The 16,697-nt window shown below is 42.3% G+C and overlaps 2 protein-coding genes across 9 annotated transcripts in view; one reads left to right on the forward strand and one right to left on the reverse strand.

Annotated features, from left to right (window-relative positions):
- LOC134882980 (butyrophilin subfamily 1 member A1-like) overlaps positions 1-11,916 on the reverse strand; it is a 52,411-nt gene extending 40,495 nt beyond the window's left edge. Inside the window, exons 1-8 of the mRNA XM_063911043.1 lie at positions 11,453-11,916; positions 7,425-7,766; positions 7,052-7,087; positions 6,188-6,463; positions 5,945-6,085; positions 5,459-5,494; positions 4,235-4,270; positions 3,012-3,047 (exon numbers count right to left, since the gene is read on the reverse strand). Of these exons, the coding sequence (XP_063767113.1) occupies positions 3,012-3,047; positions 4,235-4,270; positions 5,459-5,494; positions 5,945-6,085; positions 6,188-6,463; positions 7,052-7,087; positions 7,425-7,766; positions 11,453-11,522 (973 nt within the window). The 5' untranslated portion in view covers positions 11,523-11,916. The remainder of the gene's footprint in view (positions 1-3,011; positions 3,048-4,234; positions 4,271-5,458; positions 5,495-5,944; positions 6,086-6,187; positions 6,464-7,051; positions 7,088-7,424; positions 7,767-11,452) is intronic.
- LOC134882975 (butyrophilin subfamily 1 member A1-like) overlaps positions 1-16,697 on the forward strand; it is a 158,419-nt gene that overhangs the window by 74,433 nt on the left and 67,289 nt on the right. The window lies entirely within an intron of this gene.

Consider the following 16,697-nt stretch of genomic DNA (forward strand, 5'->3'; position numbering starts at 1 on the left):
AAAAAAAATTTACAATGGGACTTAATGGACACATGTGAAAGTTTTTGTCGCTTGGTTCCCTCAAGAGGCATTTTTTAAAGTTCTTTGCTTAAATTGTTTTTACTTTTCAACCTAAGAGAGGTTTTCCTATAATTCAAGCATAAAATTGTGTCCCAGGAGTATAGGGTTCGGGAATTATGGCAAGTTTTTAAAAAAAGTTTAAGGCAAATTTCAAGCTCTCCGACCTCTACCTGTGACATCACGCACTCTAACGTCAGCGAGTTGCGCAATACACGCTGATGTTAGGATCTGAAGAAGGCCTCTTTACCGAGCTGCACAGCATTCGCACTAATTACAGTCAGGAAGAGAAGCTGTGTGGAAACCAAGGAGTTCAGGTAGTTTCAGGTTTATGGAGTTTAATGTCATATGTGTGTATCCATGCAACCACAAGCTACTCTACTGAATTCTAGGAGAGGCTTTGGTGTGAAGAAAGGTGTGAGAGCCATTTGGGCATTTTATTTACTGTACTTATCGACCACTTGATGAGCACATTCTCTAAAGTTAACATTAATGAACCTAATTATAATCATACAGTTTACCTGACATTGTGCTTTGTTTATGGGCCGCCATAAGTTCATGTTTTTGTTGTTCTAGAAAATAATCATAGCACACCGTAGTGCGCACGCTCAAGAGGGCAGCCTCAGGTAGAGATGGCGTTGCCAGCGGGACAAAGAAAAAGGTCTGAATGGAAGTCTGGAAGGGGCAAGGGAAGAAGGCTCTGACCGCACGCATCCCTAGCTGTATTTTTGTGAGTATACATTTTGTTTGTGCTGTGCAGAAGTCCCAAATCGGCAGTGGGCCGGCAAAGGATTTATCGACAACCAAGGAATACAGCATTTAAATGGAACCATGAAGTATCTGGGTTTTCATGGGAGTCAATACTGGAATGCGCACCGCAGACTAAGAGGCTTTGAACATTTGGATACGCGTAATCGGCCGCTACAAAAGGCCTCCTCCAAACCAAGAAACACACACTGATCAGAAGGATCTCTTAAACAGCCGTTAGTCTAGCTATACAAACCTTTGTTGAAGCGGATAAGTTTCCTCAGAGGAGAACCTGCAGCAGAGAAAATCAAACATAGATTACATAAAGTCAACTTTTATCCAAACAGAAATATTACTGATGATCCAACAACAACATGTCCTTCTGGGTATAATCTCTCAGAGTGAGTTTGTTTCTGTAACGTTTCAATCAGGGGGCTCCCTCTGCACTGTTGGGGTTCCCATACTGAGATAATAATTCAAATTAAAGTTAATATAATAACATATAATCATGTATAACCTACAATGAAAATGCATTATATTGTATGTTCTTCTCCGCCCATGTGTAAAAGGTTAACGGTTTGGAGAGTTGATAGAGGCCACTGTCTAGCGGGAGGGGGGGGGAACAGCTGTCTTCACTCGCAGCAGGTCGTAAACAGGAGCCCGGACTCAATGGCAAAGTACTGGAGCTTCCAGCTCAGCTTAAACTTGACCATCTGAGGCAAGTCTGGACATGTCCAGTCTCACACACCGGTAGCCATGACACTCCCCCTCATATAAGGCTATATGGGGGAAGAGAGGAAAGAACGGAGACGGGGGTTCTCCTTGGTGAGTACTCTCAAACTGCTGTATGTTAACCAGAGAGCTTTTCCGGGATACTCTAAAAATTGCTATATACTAACCTCTATGTTTGTACAGTCCCCGTGTTCATGAGGAAGACCTAACCTCTGAATTCTATTGGAGGGAACTAACTCTATGAATTAATGTTGTTGTATTAGGTATTTAGGATGTAGGGATTTAGAGCACAGTAGAAACATTCTGTATGATTGTCACGTAACGAGAGAAGGTAAACCCCTGTCAAAGTGTGGACCATTTCTCTGAGTAAAATCATCCCACTCTTTTGGACTGGGATAGCTTAACAGGATTCAGTGCTGTCCTCTCCTGATTTAAGGTAAGATGCAAAACTGCCACACACACACACACCATTAGGTAGGGCCACACCTCACTACAGATACCAGAATCCTACGGGATCGCTTAAATGGATTTAGTGAGTCGTCTGCTTTGAAACAGCAGGTAATTGAACCTGGTTCATTCAGGGTTATCAGAGGTAAGATCTTGCTGATCCAGGTGGATCCGAGCCTGGCGGTAAACTTGCATAGACTCAATATCTTCTGAAAGGTCAATGAGCAGGTCTGGTTAACAGCCAGAATAATTCATAAAGGTTCGCCGACCCCTACAGTACCCTTTACAGAGTTACAGTCAGGAAGAGAAGCTGTGTGGAAACCAAGGAGTTCAGGTAGTTTCAGGTTTATGGAGTTTAATATCATATGTGTGTATCCATGCAACCACAAGCTACTCTACTGAATTCTAGGAGAGGCTTTGGTGTGAAGAAAGGTGTGAGAGCCATTTGGGCATTTTATTTACTGTACTTATCGACCACTTGATGAGCACATTGCACATTCTCTAAAGTTAACATTAATGAACCTAATTATAATCATACAGTTTACCTGACATTGGGCTTTGTTTATGGGCCGCCATAAGTTCATGTTTTTGTTGTTCTAGAAAATAATCATAGCACACCGTAGTGCGCACGCTCAAGAGGGCAGCCTCAGGTAGAGATGGCGTTGCCAGCGGGACAAAGAAAAAGGTCTGAATGGAAGTCTGGAAGGGGCAAGGGAAGAAGGCTCTGACCGCACGCATCCCTAGCTGTATTTTTGTGAGTATACATTTTGTTTGTGCTGTGCAGAAGTCCCAAATCGGCAGTGGGCCGGCAAAGGATTTATCGACAACCAAGGAATACAGCATTTAAATGGAACCATGAAGTATCTGGGTTTTCATGGGAGTCAATACTGGAATGCGCACCGCAGACTAAGAGGCCTTTGAACATTTGGATACGCGTAATCGGCCGCTACAAAAGGCCTTCTCCAAACCAAGAAACACACACTGATCAGAAGGACCTCTTAAACAGCCGTTAGTCTAGCTATACAAACCTTTGTTGAAGTGGATAAGTTTCCCCACAGGAGAACCTGCAGCAGAGAAAATCAAACATAGATTACATAAAGTCAACTTTTATCCAAACAGAAATATTACTGATGATCCAACAACAACATGTCCTTCTGGGTATAATCTCTCAGAGTGAGTTTGTTCTTGATGAATGTTTGAGTCAGCAGGAATGAATGTGTGTGTACAGATGACCCCTGAGGGACACCATCACACACTCCTCCTGCAGTCTGACTGAGACTTTGATTCTCTTCTCATTCAGGTCTCTGTTTCCACTGCTGTACATTACTCATGCTTTCAGTCGTCTGGTATCTAGTAGAAGGAACTCGTTGAATAGTTTAGCTCTTTGTGAATAGTTGTGCTTTGCTAAAGTAGGCTTTCATCTCCATTTAATGACTCCATTACTCTGATCTTTGGTCCTGAGTTTGTCTCTGTAACGCTTCAATCAGGGGGCTCCCTCTGTACCCTTTACAGAGTTACAGTCAGGAAGAGAAGCTGTGTGGAAACCAAGGAGTTCAGGTAGTTTCAGGTTTATGGAGTTTAATATCATATGTGTGTATCCATGCAACCACAAGCTACTCTACTGAATTCTAGGAGAGGCTTTGGTGTGAAGAAAGGTGTGAGAGCCATTTGGGCATTTTATTTACTGTACTTATCGACCACTTGATGAGCACATTGCACATTCTCTAAAGTTAACATTAATGAACCTAATTATAATCATACAGTTTACCTGACATTGTGCTTTGTTTATGGGCCGCCATAAGTTCATGTTTTTGTTGTTCTAGAAAATAATCATAGCACACCGTAGTGCGCACGCTCAAGAGGGCAGTCTCAGGTAGAGATGGCGTTGCCAGCGTGACAAAGAAAAAGGTCTGAATGGAAGTCTGGAAGGGGCAAGGGAAGAAGGCTCTGACCGCACGCATCCCTAGCTGTATTTTTGTGAGTATACATTTTGTTTGTGCTGTGCAGAAGTCCCAAATCGGCAGTGGGCCGGCAAAGGATTTATCAACAACCAAGGAATACAGCATTTAAATGGAACCATGAAGTATCTGGGTTTTCATGGGAGTCAATACTCGAATGCGCACCGCAGACTAAGAGGCCTTTGAACATTTGGATACGCGTAATCGGCCGCTACAAAAGGCCTTCTCCAAACCAAGAAACACACACTGATCAGAAGGACCTCTTAAACAGCCGTTAGTCTAGCTATACAAACCTTTGTTGAAGCAGATAACTCCCTCCAGATCAGAATCTGTAGCAGAGAAAATCAAACATAGATTACATAAAGTCAACTTTTATCCAAACAGAAATATTACTGATGATCCAACAACAACATGTCCTTCTGGGTATAATCTCTCAGAGTGAGTTTGTTCTTGATGAATGTTTGAGTCAGCAGGAATGAATGTGTGTGTACAGATGACCCCTGAGGGACACCATCACACACTCCTCCTGCAGTCTGACTGAGACTTTGATTCTCCTCTCATTCAGGTCTCTGTTTCCACTGCTGTACATTACTCATGCTTTCAGTCGTCTGGTATCTAGTAGAAGGAACTCGTTGAATAGTTTAGCTCTTTGTGAATAGTTGTGCTTTGCTAAAGTAGGCTTTCATCTCCATTTAATGACTCCATTACTCTGATCTTTGGTCCTGAGTTTGTCTCTGTAACGCTTCAATCAGGGGGCTCCCTCTGTACCCTTTAGAGAGTTACAGTCAGGAAGAGAAGCTGTGTGGAAACCAAGGAGTTCAGGTAGTTTCAGGTTTATGGAGTTTAATGTCATATGTGTGTATCCATGCAACCACAAGCTACTCTACTGAATTCTACGAGAGGCTTTGGTGTGAAGAAAGGTGTGAGAGCCATTTGGGCATTTTATTTACTGTACTTATCGACCACTTGATGAGCACATTGCGCATTCTCTAAAGTTAACATTAATGAACCTAATTATAATCATACAGTTTACCTGACATTGGGCTTTGTTTATGGGCCGCCATAAGTTCATGTTTTTGTTGTTCTAGAAAATAATCATAGCACACCGTAGTGCGCACGCTCAAGAGGGCAGTCTCAGGTAGAGATGGCGTTGCCAGCGTGACAAAGAAAAAGGTCTGAATGGAAGTCTGGAAGGGGCAAGGGAAGAAGGCTCTGACCGCACGCATCCCTAGCTGTATTTTTGTGAGTATACATTTTGTTTGTGCTGTGCAGAAGTCCCAAATCGGCAGTGGGCCGGCAAAGGATTTATCGACAACCAAGGAATACAGCATTTAAATGGAACCATGAAGGTATCTGGGTTTTCATGGGAGTCAACACTGGAATGCGCACCGCAGACTAAGAGGCCTTTGAACATTTGGATACGCGTAATCGGCCGCTACAAAAGGCCTTCTCCAAACCAAGAAACACACACTGATCAGAAGGACCTCTTAAACAGCCGTTAGTCTAGCTATACACACCTTTGTTGAAGAGCAGAAGTCTCTTCACAGGAGAACCTGCAGCAGAGAAAATCAAACATAGATTACATAAAGTCAACTTTTATCCAAACAGAAATATTACTGATGATCCAACAACAACATGTCCTTCTGGGTATAATCTCTCAGAGTGAGTTTGTTCTTGATGAATGTTTGAGTCAGCAGGAATGAATGTGTGTGTACAGATGACCCCTGAGGGACACCATCACACACTCCTCCTGCAGTCTGACTGAGACTTTGATTCTCTTCTCATTCAGGTTTCTGTTTCCACTGCTGTACATTACTCATGCTTTCAGTCGTCTGGTATCATCGTTTATATCTGGATGTGTTTGTGGTGTCAATAAATCAACCTGATGTAAACACTAACACAATGAAGCTCATCTGAGAAGACACAGAGACCAGACTCTGGACACATCTGATACGTTGGTGTGTGCAGATTAAGAAGAAATACATAGAATTATATAAACGTACCTTTACTGTGGCGTCTTTTAATGCGCTTTGCACGTTCAAGAACACACAGAACTGCAGCAAGAGTTAAAACTCCCAAAACAAATGAACCGATGCCAACACCAACCATGGTCCCTGTGCTGGATGGGTCCTCACTCTCTTTCTCTGAAAGACATCGCACACACACACACACACACACACACACACACACTTTGTAATATCTTGTTTCAGGTTATTTTTTAGATAAAGCAGAGGAACTCATCTCACCACTGATGTACACAAAGATCTGAGCAGAGACCCGATGCTTGATGTCCTCCTGAGAGACCACACACTGGTAGCGGTCGGTCCTGGTCACCTTAACGCAGAGAGTGATGAAGACGTGTTCTTCCTCTGGGACTCGTTTCTCCTCAGCATGGAGGATGCTTCCAGTGCTGCTCTGCCACTCTACTTTAGTGTTCACAGAAGCACCAGGAACCTCACACTGCAGATACGCCCAGTCTGCTGTGGCAGTTAGAGTTGTGACGGACGGCTTTGGAGTTGCAGCTGTGAACAGAAGGAACACAAAGACTTATGAGGGACGGATAAACTACAGAATAGAAACTCCCCTTCATGGTCCCAAAGGGGATACACAGCATGTCTTGCAGCCAGGTCTCACAGAGTAGGAGCCGTTTATGTTTGTTGTTTTCATGTCATTTTATTTACTTCAGATTTATCCTGCAATATCATTTTGAAAACTTGGTGGCAGGAATTAGCTGCACAGGAGTTCAAATATGATCATAGGTGACCAGAGGGAGGTAAACCTGTTCTCACCTGATGGAGCAGATGCTACAGCTACAAGGCAACAGCCAATGGAAATCAGGTGTTGTGAAAGGGCTTTAATAAACATCCGACTGAACAGAAAATCAGCTGTTTGTCTCTTTCACCACTCACCTGTGAACTAATGCAGTTTGCAAAGAAGACATTTGAACGTGTTTGAAGTGCCGTCACTTGAAGTAAGACAGCGCTCTACGGGTGAATCTAGAGCATAGGAACCCTCACCACCACTGTTACGGATACGACTTGATCTACATCTTTAAGTAACACTGAGGTCTCAGGAGCTGCAGCACACTGCTCAGTGACGTCACGGCTCACCTGAGAGTTCTCCTGATCGGTCCTTAAGTTTGAGTTCTTAAAGACAAAACATTTGATTGAATTTCTTGTCAAATATTCCTTGCTTCCTAAAGTGTTTTACGTTCTAAAATGGAGACGGGAAAACATGAGCAGAGACACAAGTTCACCCAACACTTCAAATGTAGACTCACACACGCTTCCTGTTCCCATTGGTATCTAGAAGGGCAGCACCATTCATCCGATGTTTATATCGTCTCAATGTTTCCTCACATTAAATGAACATGACCAAGCCTACGATGTTTACGTTTAGTGTTCAATTCTCAGGGGCCGTTCAAACGCAGCGTCTCTTGCCGCCAAAAGGCAGGATGCGTGTTGGTCCAACAAGAGTACTCACCAACATCCAGCTCAACGTAGAATGTCTGACGAGGCTGCAGATGTGGAAAATAACAGGAGTATCTTCCAGCGTCGGACGCCTTCGTCTTTCTGATGATGATGGAGGCGTTGCCGTGCTTCAGTTCTCCAGGAAAATGTGAGACTCGACCTTTGAACTGCTCACTCTGACCCCGAAAACCGTTGTTGTAATGGAGGCCGGCATCGTACAGGAAAACCTCCTGCAGGACTTCTCCTCCAGGACCGACTTTCCTCCAGTCAAAGAAAAGTCTTTCAGCGTTCCTGCCGATGGAGACTGGTAATACAGCATCACCACCACCTTCTGGAACCACCACTCTGACAGCATCTGGAAGAGAAAGCACATTTAATCATGACTGTATCAGACATTGGCTCTCAGGGATGTAAATAGAAAGCAATGTCTGTTGACTCAGAGGTTCTGCAGGAAGGGTAAACAGCTGATCTGAGCTTAATGGACTAAAGCAGTGGTGCCAACCCGTCAAGCGAGATCGACAGGTAGATCTTTGAAACATTCCCTGTAGATCCCGAAAAGAATAGAACAATTATTTTGTAAACATTTTTGTATTTTTTCAGCGCAACAGGCGGCATTAAATTGACTAATAAGATCAAAGAACGATACTTGCACATTCATTTTTATCAAAATGACAATATACAGCACTAACAGGCGATAGCTAGTAGACCGCAATGTTGTCAGCTGGCATGGCGGAGGCTCAGAGAAAGTCGAAAACGTGTCATTTCCACGAGGAATGGGAAGAGGAATTCATTTTCAACATGGTGAAAGACGAGTGTGTTTGTATGCTGTGCAACCAAACTCCAGCGCTGTCTAAAAGAGGAAATCTGGAGCGGCACCACAACACCAACCACGACAAATTCAAAGACAGTTTCCCCGCCAAGAGCGCAATCCCGCTAGGAAAGTTGCTGAGCTGAAAGCGGGGTTGAAGGCTCAGGCCAGCAGTTGCTTTTCACAAAACCTGCGGCTCAAAAATAAGGCTGCGACTGAAGCTTCATTTTGTATTAGTCACCTTTTGGCTAAACACAAGAAGCATTTTACAGATGGCGATTTATTCAAGGAGGCAATGGCCATCACTGCAGAGACGCTTTTCAACGGCTTCAAAAACAAAGACCACACCAAAACCGCGCTCCGCAGTGTCCAGCTTGGCCCCAATACATGAGGAGCTGTCAGATGATCAGTGGCTGCTGGACCTGGGGTTTCTGACAGACCTGACGGTAAAACTGAACGCACTGAACGAGCTCCAGGGAAAAGAGCGACACCTGCCCCACATGATAAGCGCAGTGAATGCGTTCAAGGCCAAGCTCGGTGTTTGGAACTCACAGCTGAAAAAGGCTGACACACTTTCCCAACCTGGAGAAAATGTCACAGGCCATCGGTGACAAGGTTGCTTTTCACCCTGAGCAGTACTGTGTTCACCTGGACAAAGTGGCAGCAGAGTTCAGTCGGCGTTTTGGTGAATTAGACGTCATGGAAGATGTTGCTGCATTCGTCTTGAACCCATTCCTGACCATTGATGTGGAACAGGTAGCTGCCAAATTACAGCAGGTATTTGCTCTGCCTAGTGGGGTTGACATGGAGATGGTTGATTTGCAAAATGACGATGAGCTGAAAGTAAGATCACGGGACAGTACCTTTTGGGGAATTGTCAGCAGGGAGAAGTTTCCCCTCCTCCCCTCATGTGCACTAAGAGTGAGTGCCTACTTTGGCTCTACTTACCTCTGTGAAATGGCGTTTTCACAGATGAAAATAATTCAATCAAAGTACAGGAGCCACCTCACCGACAAACACCTCACAGTCTCAGACTAGCTGTCAGTAGCTATGAGCCAAACTACAAAGCACTCACAGACAGTATTCAGCCGCAGCCCTCTCACTAACCTGTGAGTAACATGCCAGTTTTGACATCTGATGGCAATGTGAAAAGTGATGATGCATAAGATGGTACATAACTGCACTGACTGAGAATTTTGTTAAAACACAGTTACAGTTCTATTTTAATAATAGTAATACATTTTATTTATATATATTTTCTAAAATACTGATGTTATGTAACTTGCATGAAGCTTGAGTGGATAAGCACAACACTGCATGTGATCTGCTCACTGCTAGTGTGTTGTGTGTGGGTGTGTGCCTTCTATGAACAAAGTAATTACCTCATACAAAAGGAAATAGGCCACACCTTTATTTTTTGTGTTGGATATAAAGCTGTACTTGGCCTAATTGCATTGAGAATTGTGTTAGAATCACAGTTGTATTTTCTAAAATGCTGATATGTGACTTGAAGCTTCAGTGGATAGGCATAACACTTGATATGATCTGCTTGTCTACCTTAAACAAAATACTGTCCTCATACAGTATGAGGGAAATTCCACAAATTCCACATTCCTTTTCTTTTTGTGTTGAAATGAAATTGAATAACTTAGAATTGAAGTTGATGTGAAGCTATGGCCAGTTTGATAAGCTAGTTACAGTGTTTTCTTTGTTGCATACATTTGAACGTTGCACCAAAGCATTTCACGTAATTCAAATACAGTTAGCCTGAATAAAAGGCATCAAGTCTGAAGTACAATCTGGGCTGTCTTTTCTTTCAACGCTTAAATAGGTAGATCTTGCCTCTCACCAAGGTGGAGGTCAGGGATCTTGGGCTTAAAAAGGTTGGAGCCCACTGGACTAAAGTAACAGGAAAATAAATGTACCCATTCATATTTGACTTTACTCATCAGACAGGGTATGTGCAAATGATACACACATATCGACAGAGGTGGGAAGTACATTTACTACAGTACTGAACTGCAGTACAATTTTGAGGGAATTTGTAATTTACTTGAGTATCTCAAGTTTTCTACTGTGTACTTCTACTCCACCACATGTATTTAATCCCTGTAGTTGCTAGGCAGATTAGGATGAATGATGGTAAATATAAATCAGCCCTTAAATCAGACTGTAGTTCACCTGCAGTAAATCCAGCAGCTACCCTGCAGTATACAAAGCCATTCAAACTAGCTGCACCTTTACCAGCTCTGAGAACACTTTAATGATCAATCATTATAAAACATATCAGAGATATTATTCTGAAATGGACCAATCAGACAATGACTACATTTACTGTCGCTACTTTAAGTACATTTAGAGGAGAGTACTTTCTACTTTCACTGGAGGAACATTTAGAATACTTTTACTGAGACAGAGTATTCCTACACTCTGGTACTTCTACTTTACCCAAGTACAAGATCTGAGTACTTCTACTTTACTCAAGTACAAGATCTGAGTACTTCTACTTTACTCAAGTACAAGACCTGAGTACTTCTACTTTACTCAAGTACAAGACCTGAGTACTTCTACTTTACTCAAGTACAAGCTCTGAGTACTTCTACTTTACTCAAGTACAAGATCTGAGTACTTCTACTTTTACTGAAGTACAAGATCTGAGTACTAGTAATGGGAGTACTTCTCCAGTCAGTTAATCGGTAATCATTATTGGTTTGATCATGCAGCATGACGTCACTCCTCTACCCACAGTAGTGTTCAGCAGCAGGAGAGCCGCCATCTTTGCAGCTGTCGGGAGATATCGAAAGTAACATCCCGCAGGGCCCTCTGTTAGATCCATGTTTCTAACACATGTAGCTGTATATAAAGTCACCCCAACATCAACACAGCTCCTCTATACAATAAAACCGAGCCTGAAATGTACATTAAACCCCGTTAAAAACACTTTTCTCCTTCAGTTATGAATTCTTTCAAGTTAGTCAGTATGACAACATCCAATAATATGAATCTGAACTCATTTATAAGATCATATTAATGTAGAAGAGACGTCAAACCTTCGCAGTAATTATTGTGCTTTAAACAATGAAGCCTTTTAAGACTGAATCTAGAATCTTTAGCAGGGGCTAAGCTAGTTAGCTCACGTTAGCTTCACTGCATTGAAACCAATGCGTTCGGTTGCTAGCGTTAGCATTAGCGTTAGCGTTAGCACAACAGAGCAGTTGATAGCAGCTTCTTACCGGGTTCCTGTCCCAGAGTTTCTCCAGAGAAAGTCAGCAGAAAGAGAAACTGTAGTCTGAAACCAAACATGTTTCACCGCAGGAACAACACTATTTTACAGAGATCACATTTAGCTTACATAGGGTGACCAGATTTGAGGTGGCGAAAAAGAGGACACTTGCGTTTGTTGGGGGGGAAGTCTAAGTACAGTAGACTTCTGTGCAAAGCGCCATTCAATTTAAGTACACGCTTAATGGTCCCATGAAAAACTGTGAAAACCGGACGTTTTCATGAATTTATAAAACCCCCCCGGACGCTCCGGACAGGACATAAAAAGAGGACATGTCCGGGCAAAAGAGGACGTCTGGTCACCCTAGCTTACAGGGAATAACTATATTTGAAGTTTAATGTCAGAGAAATAGAAAGTAAACTCTGTCGCAGATTATTTCCCGTTTCTTCCTCTCTGAGTTTCTGATGGGTGGAGTCTTCACCTGTGTCTTCACCTGTGTCTTCTTCGGTGGGTTTTTTATGGCAGCTGGCATCCAAATTGTTGCATTGCTGCCACCTTCAGGATCATTTAAGTCATCTCTTCATATTCTTTTAATTAGTCCAGTGTCTGATAAATACTTTAAAAAACAACACCTTCCCCTCCCACTTGTTGACATTCATCACACATTCCATCTTGATGTTTACCCATGATAAAAAGAGTACTATTCAATAATGTATGACCAATTCTCATTCTCGCAATAGTACCCTGTCCCTTCCTTCTCATCCCTCCACAAGGTTTAGTTGCCTCACTCACTCTTCCATTCAATGAGAACAAATGTCTTCCTTTAGTCTCTCTCTCCCATAATTGTTGCCACTGGATCATGATCCCCCTCCACACAAGACATTTCCCCTCAGCCTTAGACAGATGTAATGTTACCTCCACATTATCCTTTTTTACAGCTGCTTTAGCTAATTTATCAGCTTTCTCATTTCTTGAGATTCCAGTATGGGCTGGGACCCACATCAGAGAGATCACCACTCCTCTCACAGCCACATTTCTAATTTCCATCTGGATCTCATATATAAGATCCTGATGGCTCTTCGCTGTCCCTACCCCAATACTAGTGATGGCTGAAACAGAATCACTACAAATCAATACCTTCTGATTTACAAGATGCTCAGTCCACCGTATTGCCATTAAAATAGCATATAGCTCAATAGTAAACACATGCAAAAAATCTGATGTCCTCTTAGATGACTCTACCTTTAATCTTTGAACAATAAAAGCCGCTCCTGTTGCTTCAGTTTCTTGATCTTTTGACCCATCAGTAAAAATTAGTAGATGATCCCCATAATGTTCTCTCACATAACACTGAAACTCAAACACCATATCCGCTTCATTGTTCTTAGTTTTAACTTCAAGCAATCCTACATCCACCTTAGGTACACCCAAAAGCCAGAGAGGTATCTGAGGCCATAAAACAGCTGGACAAAAACTGTGATTTTTTATTAACAGCTCCTGTGCCACTACCTCCCCTGTCCATCCAAAGCTTGACAGCTTTGCTACCCCCCCTCTCCCAGCTTGTTTGAATCGCCACTCTAACTGGAAGATCTCCCACAACTCCTCCCTGCAGCTGCCTTCCTTAAAGGAGCAGACCAGGCCTGCAACACAGGGCTAAACTGGGAATGAGTGGGGGGAATGTTAAAGGAGGGCTCATCTCACTCGCAGACAGGGGGGATGTTTCTTCATAATGTGAGTTATTTCACAGTGGAATGCAGAAGGTCTTCTCGCAAATGGTCAAGAATTCAAAACGTTTGTCAGAAATTTACCGGGAAACTGAAATGATAGGGGCTCTGGGAAAGGTGGAGCTGGAGGTGTGTTTATTAAAAATGGGGTAAGTTATAATGTTATTTATAAAGGTAGGGATCAGGAATCCATTGTTAATAAAGTTTGGGCTGGAAGGGATAGTCTGACAATAATACCTGATTACAATCCCTGGACTAAATCCCGGCATATTAAATGACGCAGGTGGATTGGCACAGGGGGAAATCATCTGGTGGTGATTTTAATGCACACAGCACCCTCTGGGGCAGGTTTCAAGGTTTCAAGGTTTCAAAGGTTTCAAAGTTTTATTGGTCATATGCACAGCAGATACAGCGTATATGTTGGCAATGAAAATCTTATGTCCCATGCTCCTCCAACAACTCAACATACATGGTGCAAATAAGATAAATGAAATAGTGCAAAAAGAGAGAAGAATATTTACAATAACAGTAAAGATTTGAGGATGTGAAATATATACATATTTGGAATACATTGAGAGTATTTAAACACTTTACTCTGTTGAATGAGGAGGTATGGACAGATGCATATATTATGTATAGCAGATGTATATGGCAGATATGTATAATATATAGATATGTGTACTATAAACAGATATGTATGTGTGTGTGTGTGTGTGTGTGTGTGTGTGTGTGTGTGTACTATAAACAGATGTGTATAATATATATATATATGTGTATGTGTGTACTATAAACAGATGTATATGGCAGATGTGTATAATATATATATATATATATATGTATGTGTGTACTATAAACAGATGTGAGTAGACATTCACACAGCTCAGGAGTTCAGCAGTCTTATAGCCTGTGGTATAAAACTGTCTCTGAGTCTGGTGGTCTTGGTCCGGATGCTGCGGTACCGTCTGCCAGACGGCAGCAGACAGAACAGACTGTTGCTGGGGTGATGGGGGTCCTTTAATATCCTACCGGCCTTCTTCCTACACCGCTGGGTGTAGAGGTCCTCCATGGATGGCAGCTCCGTCCTGGTGATGTGCTGAGCAGTTTTCAACACCCTCTGTCAGTCACGTCACTGATGCAAATGGGTCCATAATAGAGGAGTATATGGATGAAAAGGGCTCAGTATGTATAAACGATGGAAAAGGCACAAGATAAAACAGCAGCAATACAGAAAGTGCACTCGACCTGACTCACATCCACTGAGACTGCTGTTATTAGCACTTGGGAAGTTTTAAATCATTCAACAATTGGCAGATATCACCATCCAATAGTGACCACGGTTGGGATAGAAGTACAACAATCTGGGGCAGAGAGAACACCAAGATGGAAGCTCGATAATAATAATAATAAACTTCAAATATCGTTAGTAAAACTAGTGTTGTTCCTGCGGTGAAACATGTTTGGTTTCAGACTTCAGTTTCTCTTTCTGCTGACTTTCTCTGGAGAAACTCTGGGATCCAGTGGGAAGCTGGATCGTTTGGTTGTATTGGTAAAATATTACGTTCTCAAATGTGTTTTTCTCAACAAGTCTTCATTCTTTCAGGACATGGCACTTCAGAACAGATCAATTACATTTTGAAAGATTCAAAAAGCCTTAAAGAATATCTCTGAACCTTTCTGACGCTTTGATGAAACTGTTGTCAATAAAGTTATTGATATGGACATCATAGATTGTTCTTAAATGTAAAAATGTGTGTTAAGGAAAGCTTGCATTGAAATCAGATATCTTCAGAAATAAATACTGATAATAATAAATGTTTAGTGACTTTTACAATACTACCAAACTCTAGTGGTGCACCAGATTCACATGTATTATAAGAAGTATAGAATAATGTTTGTTGAACTCTTCAGAATGTAAGGATTTTACAATTACTTTATTTAAGAAATGGGAACAGGTTATTTTGTATAAATGCTATTACTGTTTAACTTCTAGTGTCATTTTGAAAGCAGGACTTTTACTCAGTATTCTTAGACTGCAGTATTACTCCTTTTACTTCAGTAAATAGTCTGAGTACTTCCTCCACCTCTAGTGGCTTTCACAACGTTGCTGTTATTGGTGTGTTTCTGTTACAGTTGTTGGTTTTAAATTGAACAGTGAGTCACAGGTGAAGACACAGGTGGAGTGACAGGTGAAGACACAGGTGAAGACTCCACCCATATTTAACTCAGAGAGGAAGAAACAGGAAATAATCTGCGACAGAGTTTACTTTCTATTTCTCTGACATTAAACTTCAAATATAGTTATTCCCTGTAAGCTAAATGTGATCTCTGTAAAATAGTGTTGTTCCTGCGGTGAAACATGTTTGGTTTCAGACTTCAGTTTCTCTTTCTGCTGACTTTCTCTGGAGCAACTCTGGGACAGAAACCCGGTAAGAAGCTGCTATCAACTGCTCTGTTGTGCTAACGCTAATGCTAACGCTAGCAACAGAAGGCATTGGTTTCAATGCAGTGAAGCTAACGTGAGCTAACTAGCTTAGCCCCTGCTAAAGATTCTAGATTCAGTCTTAAAAGGCTTCATTGTTTAAAGCACAATAATTACAGCGAAGGTTTGACGTCTCTTCTACATTAATATGATCTTATAAATGAGTTCAGATTCATATTATTGGATGTTGTCATACTGACTAACTTTAAAGAATTCATAACTGAAGGACAAAAGTGGATACATGGCCCCATCCATCCTCCCCTTAATACGGTGCAGTCGTCCTGTCCCCTTTGCAGAAAAGCATCCCCAAAGAATGATGTGTCCACCTCCATGCTTCACGGTTGGGATGGGGTTCTTGGGGTTGTACTCATCCTTCTTCCTCCAAACACGGCTAGTGGAGTTTAGACCAAAATGCTCTATTTTTGTCTCATCAGACCACATGACCTTCTCCCATTCCTCCTCTGGATCATCCAGATAGTCATTGGCAAACTTCAGACGGGCCAGGACATGCGCTGGCTTGAGCAGGGCGTAGTGTGTTACTGATGGTTTTCTTTGAGACTGGGGTCCCAGCTCTCTTCAGGTGATTGACCAGGTCTTGCCGTATGGTTCTGGGCTGATCCCTCACCTTCCTCAAGATCATTGATGCCCCACGAGGTGAGATCTTGCATGGAGCCCCAGACCGAGGGAGATTGACCGTCATCTTGAACTTCCATTTTCTAATAATTGCGCAAACAGTTGTTGCCTTCTCACCGAGCTGCTTGCCTATTGTCCTGCAGCCCATCCCAGCCTTGTGCAGGTCTACAATTTTATCCCTGATGTCCTTACACAGCTCTCTGGTCTTGGCCATTGTGGAGAGGTTGGAGTCTGTTTGATTGAGTGTGTGGACAGGTGTCTTTTATACAGGTAACGAGTTCAAACAGGTGCAGTTAATACAGGTAATGAGTGGAGAACAGGAGGGCTTCTTAAAGAAACACTAACAGGTCTGTGAGAGCCGGAATTCTTACTGGTTGGTAGGTGATCAAATACTTGTCATGCAGTAAAATGCTAAAAGT

The sequence above is a fragment of the Eleginops maclovinus genome, chromosome 20 (assembly GCF_036324505.1).
Source record: "Eleginops maclovinus isolate JMC-PN-2008 ecotype Puerto Natales chromosome 20, JC_Emac_rtc_rv5, whole genome shotgun sequence".
Lineage (NCBI taxonomy): Eukaryota > Metazoa > Chordata > Actinopteri > Perciformes > Eleginopidae > Eleginops > Eleginops maclovinus.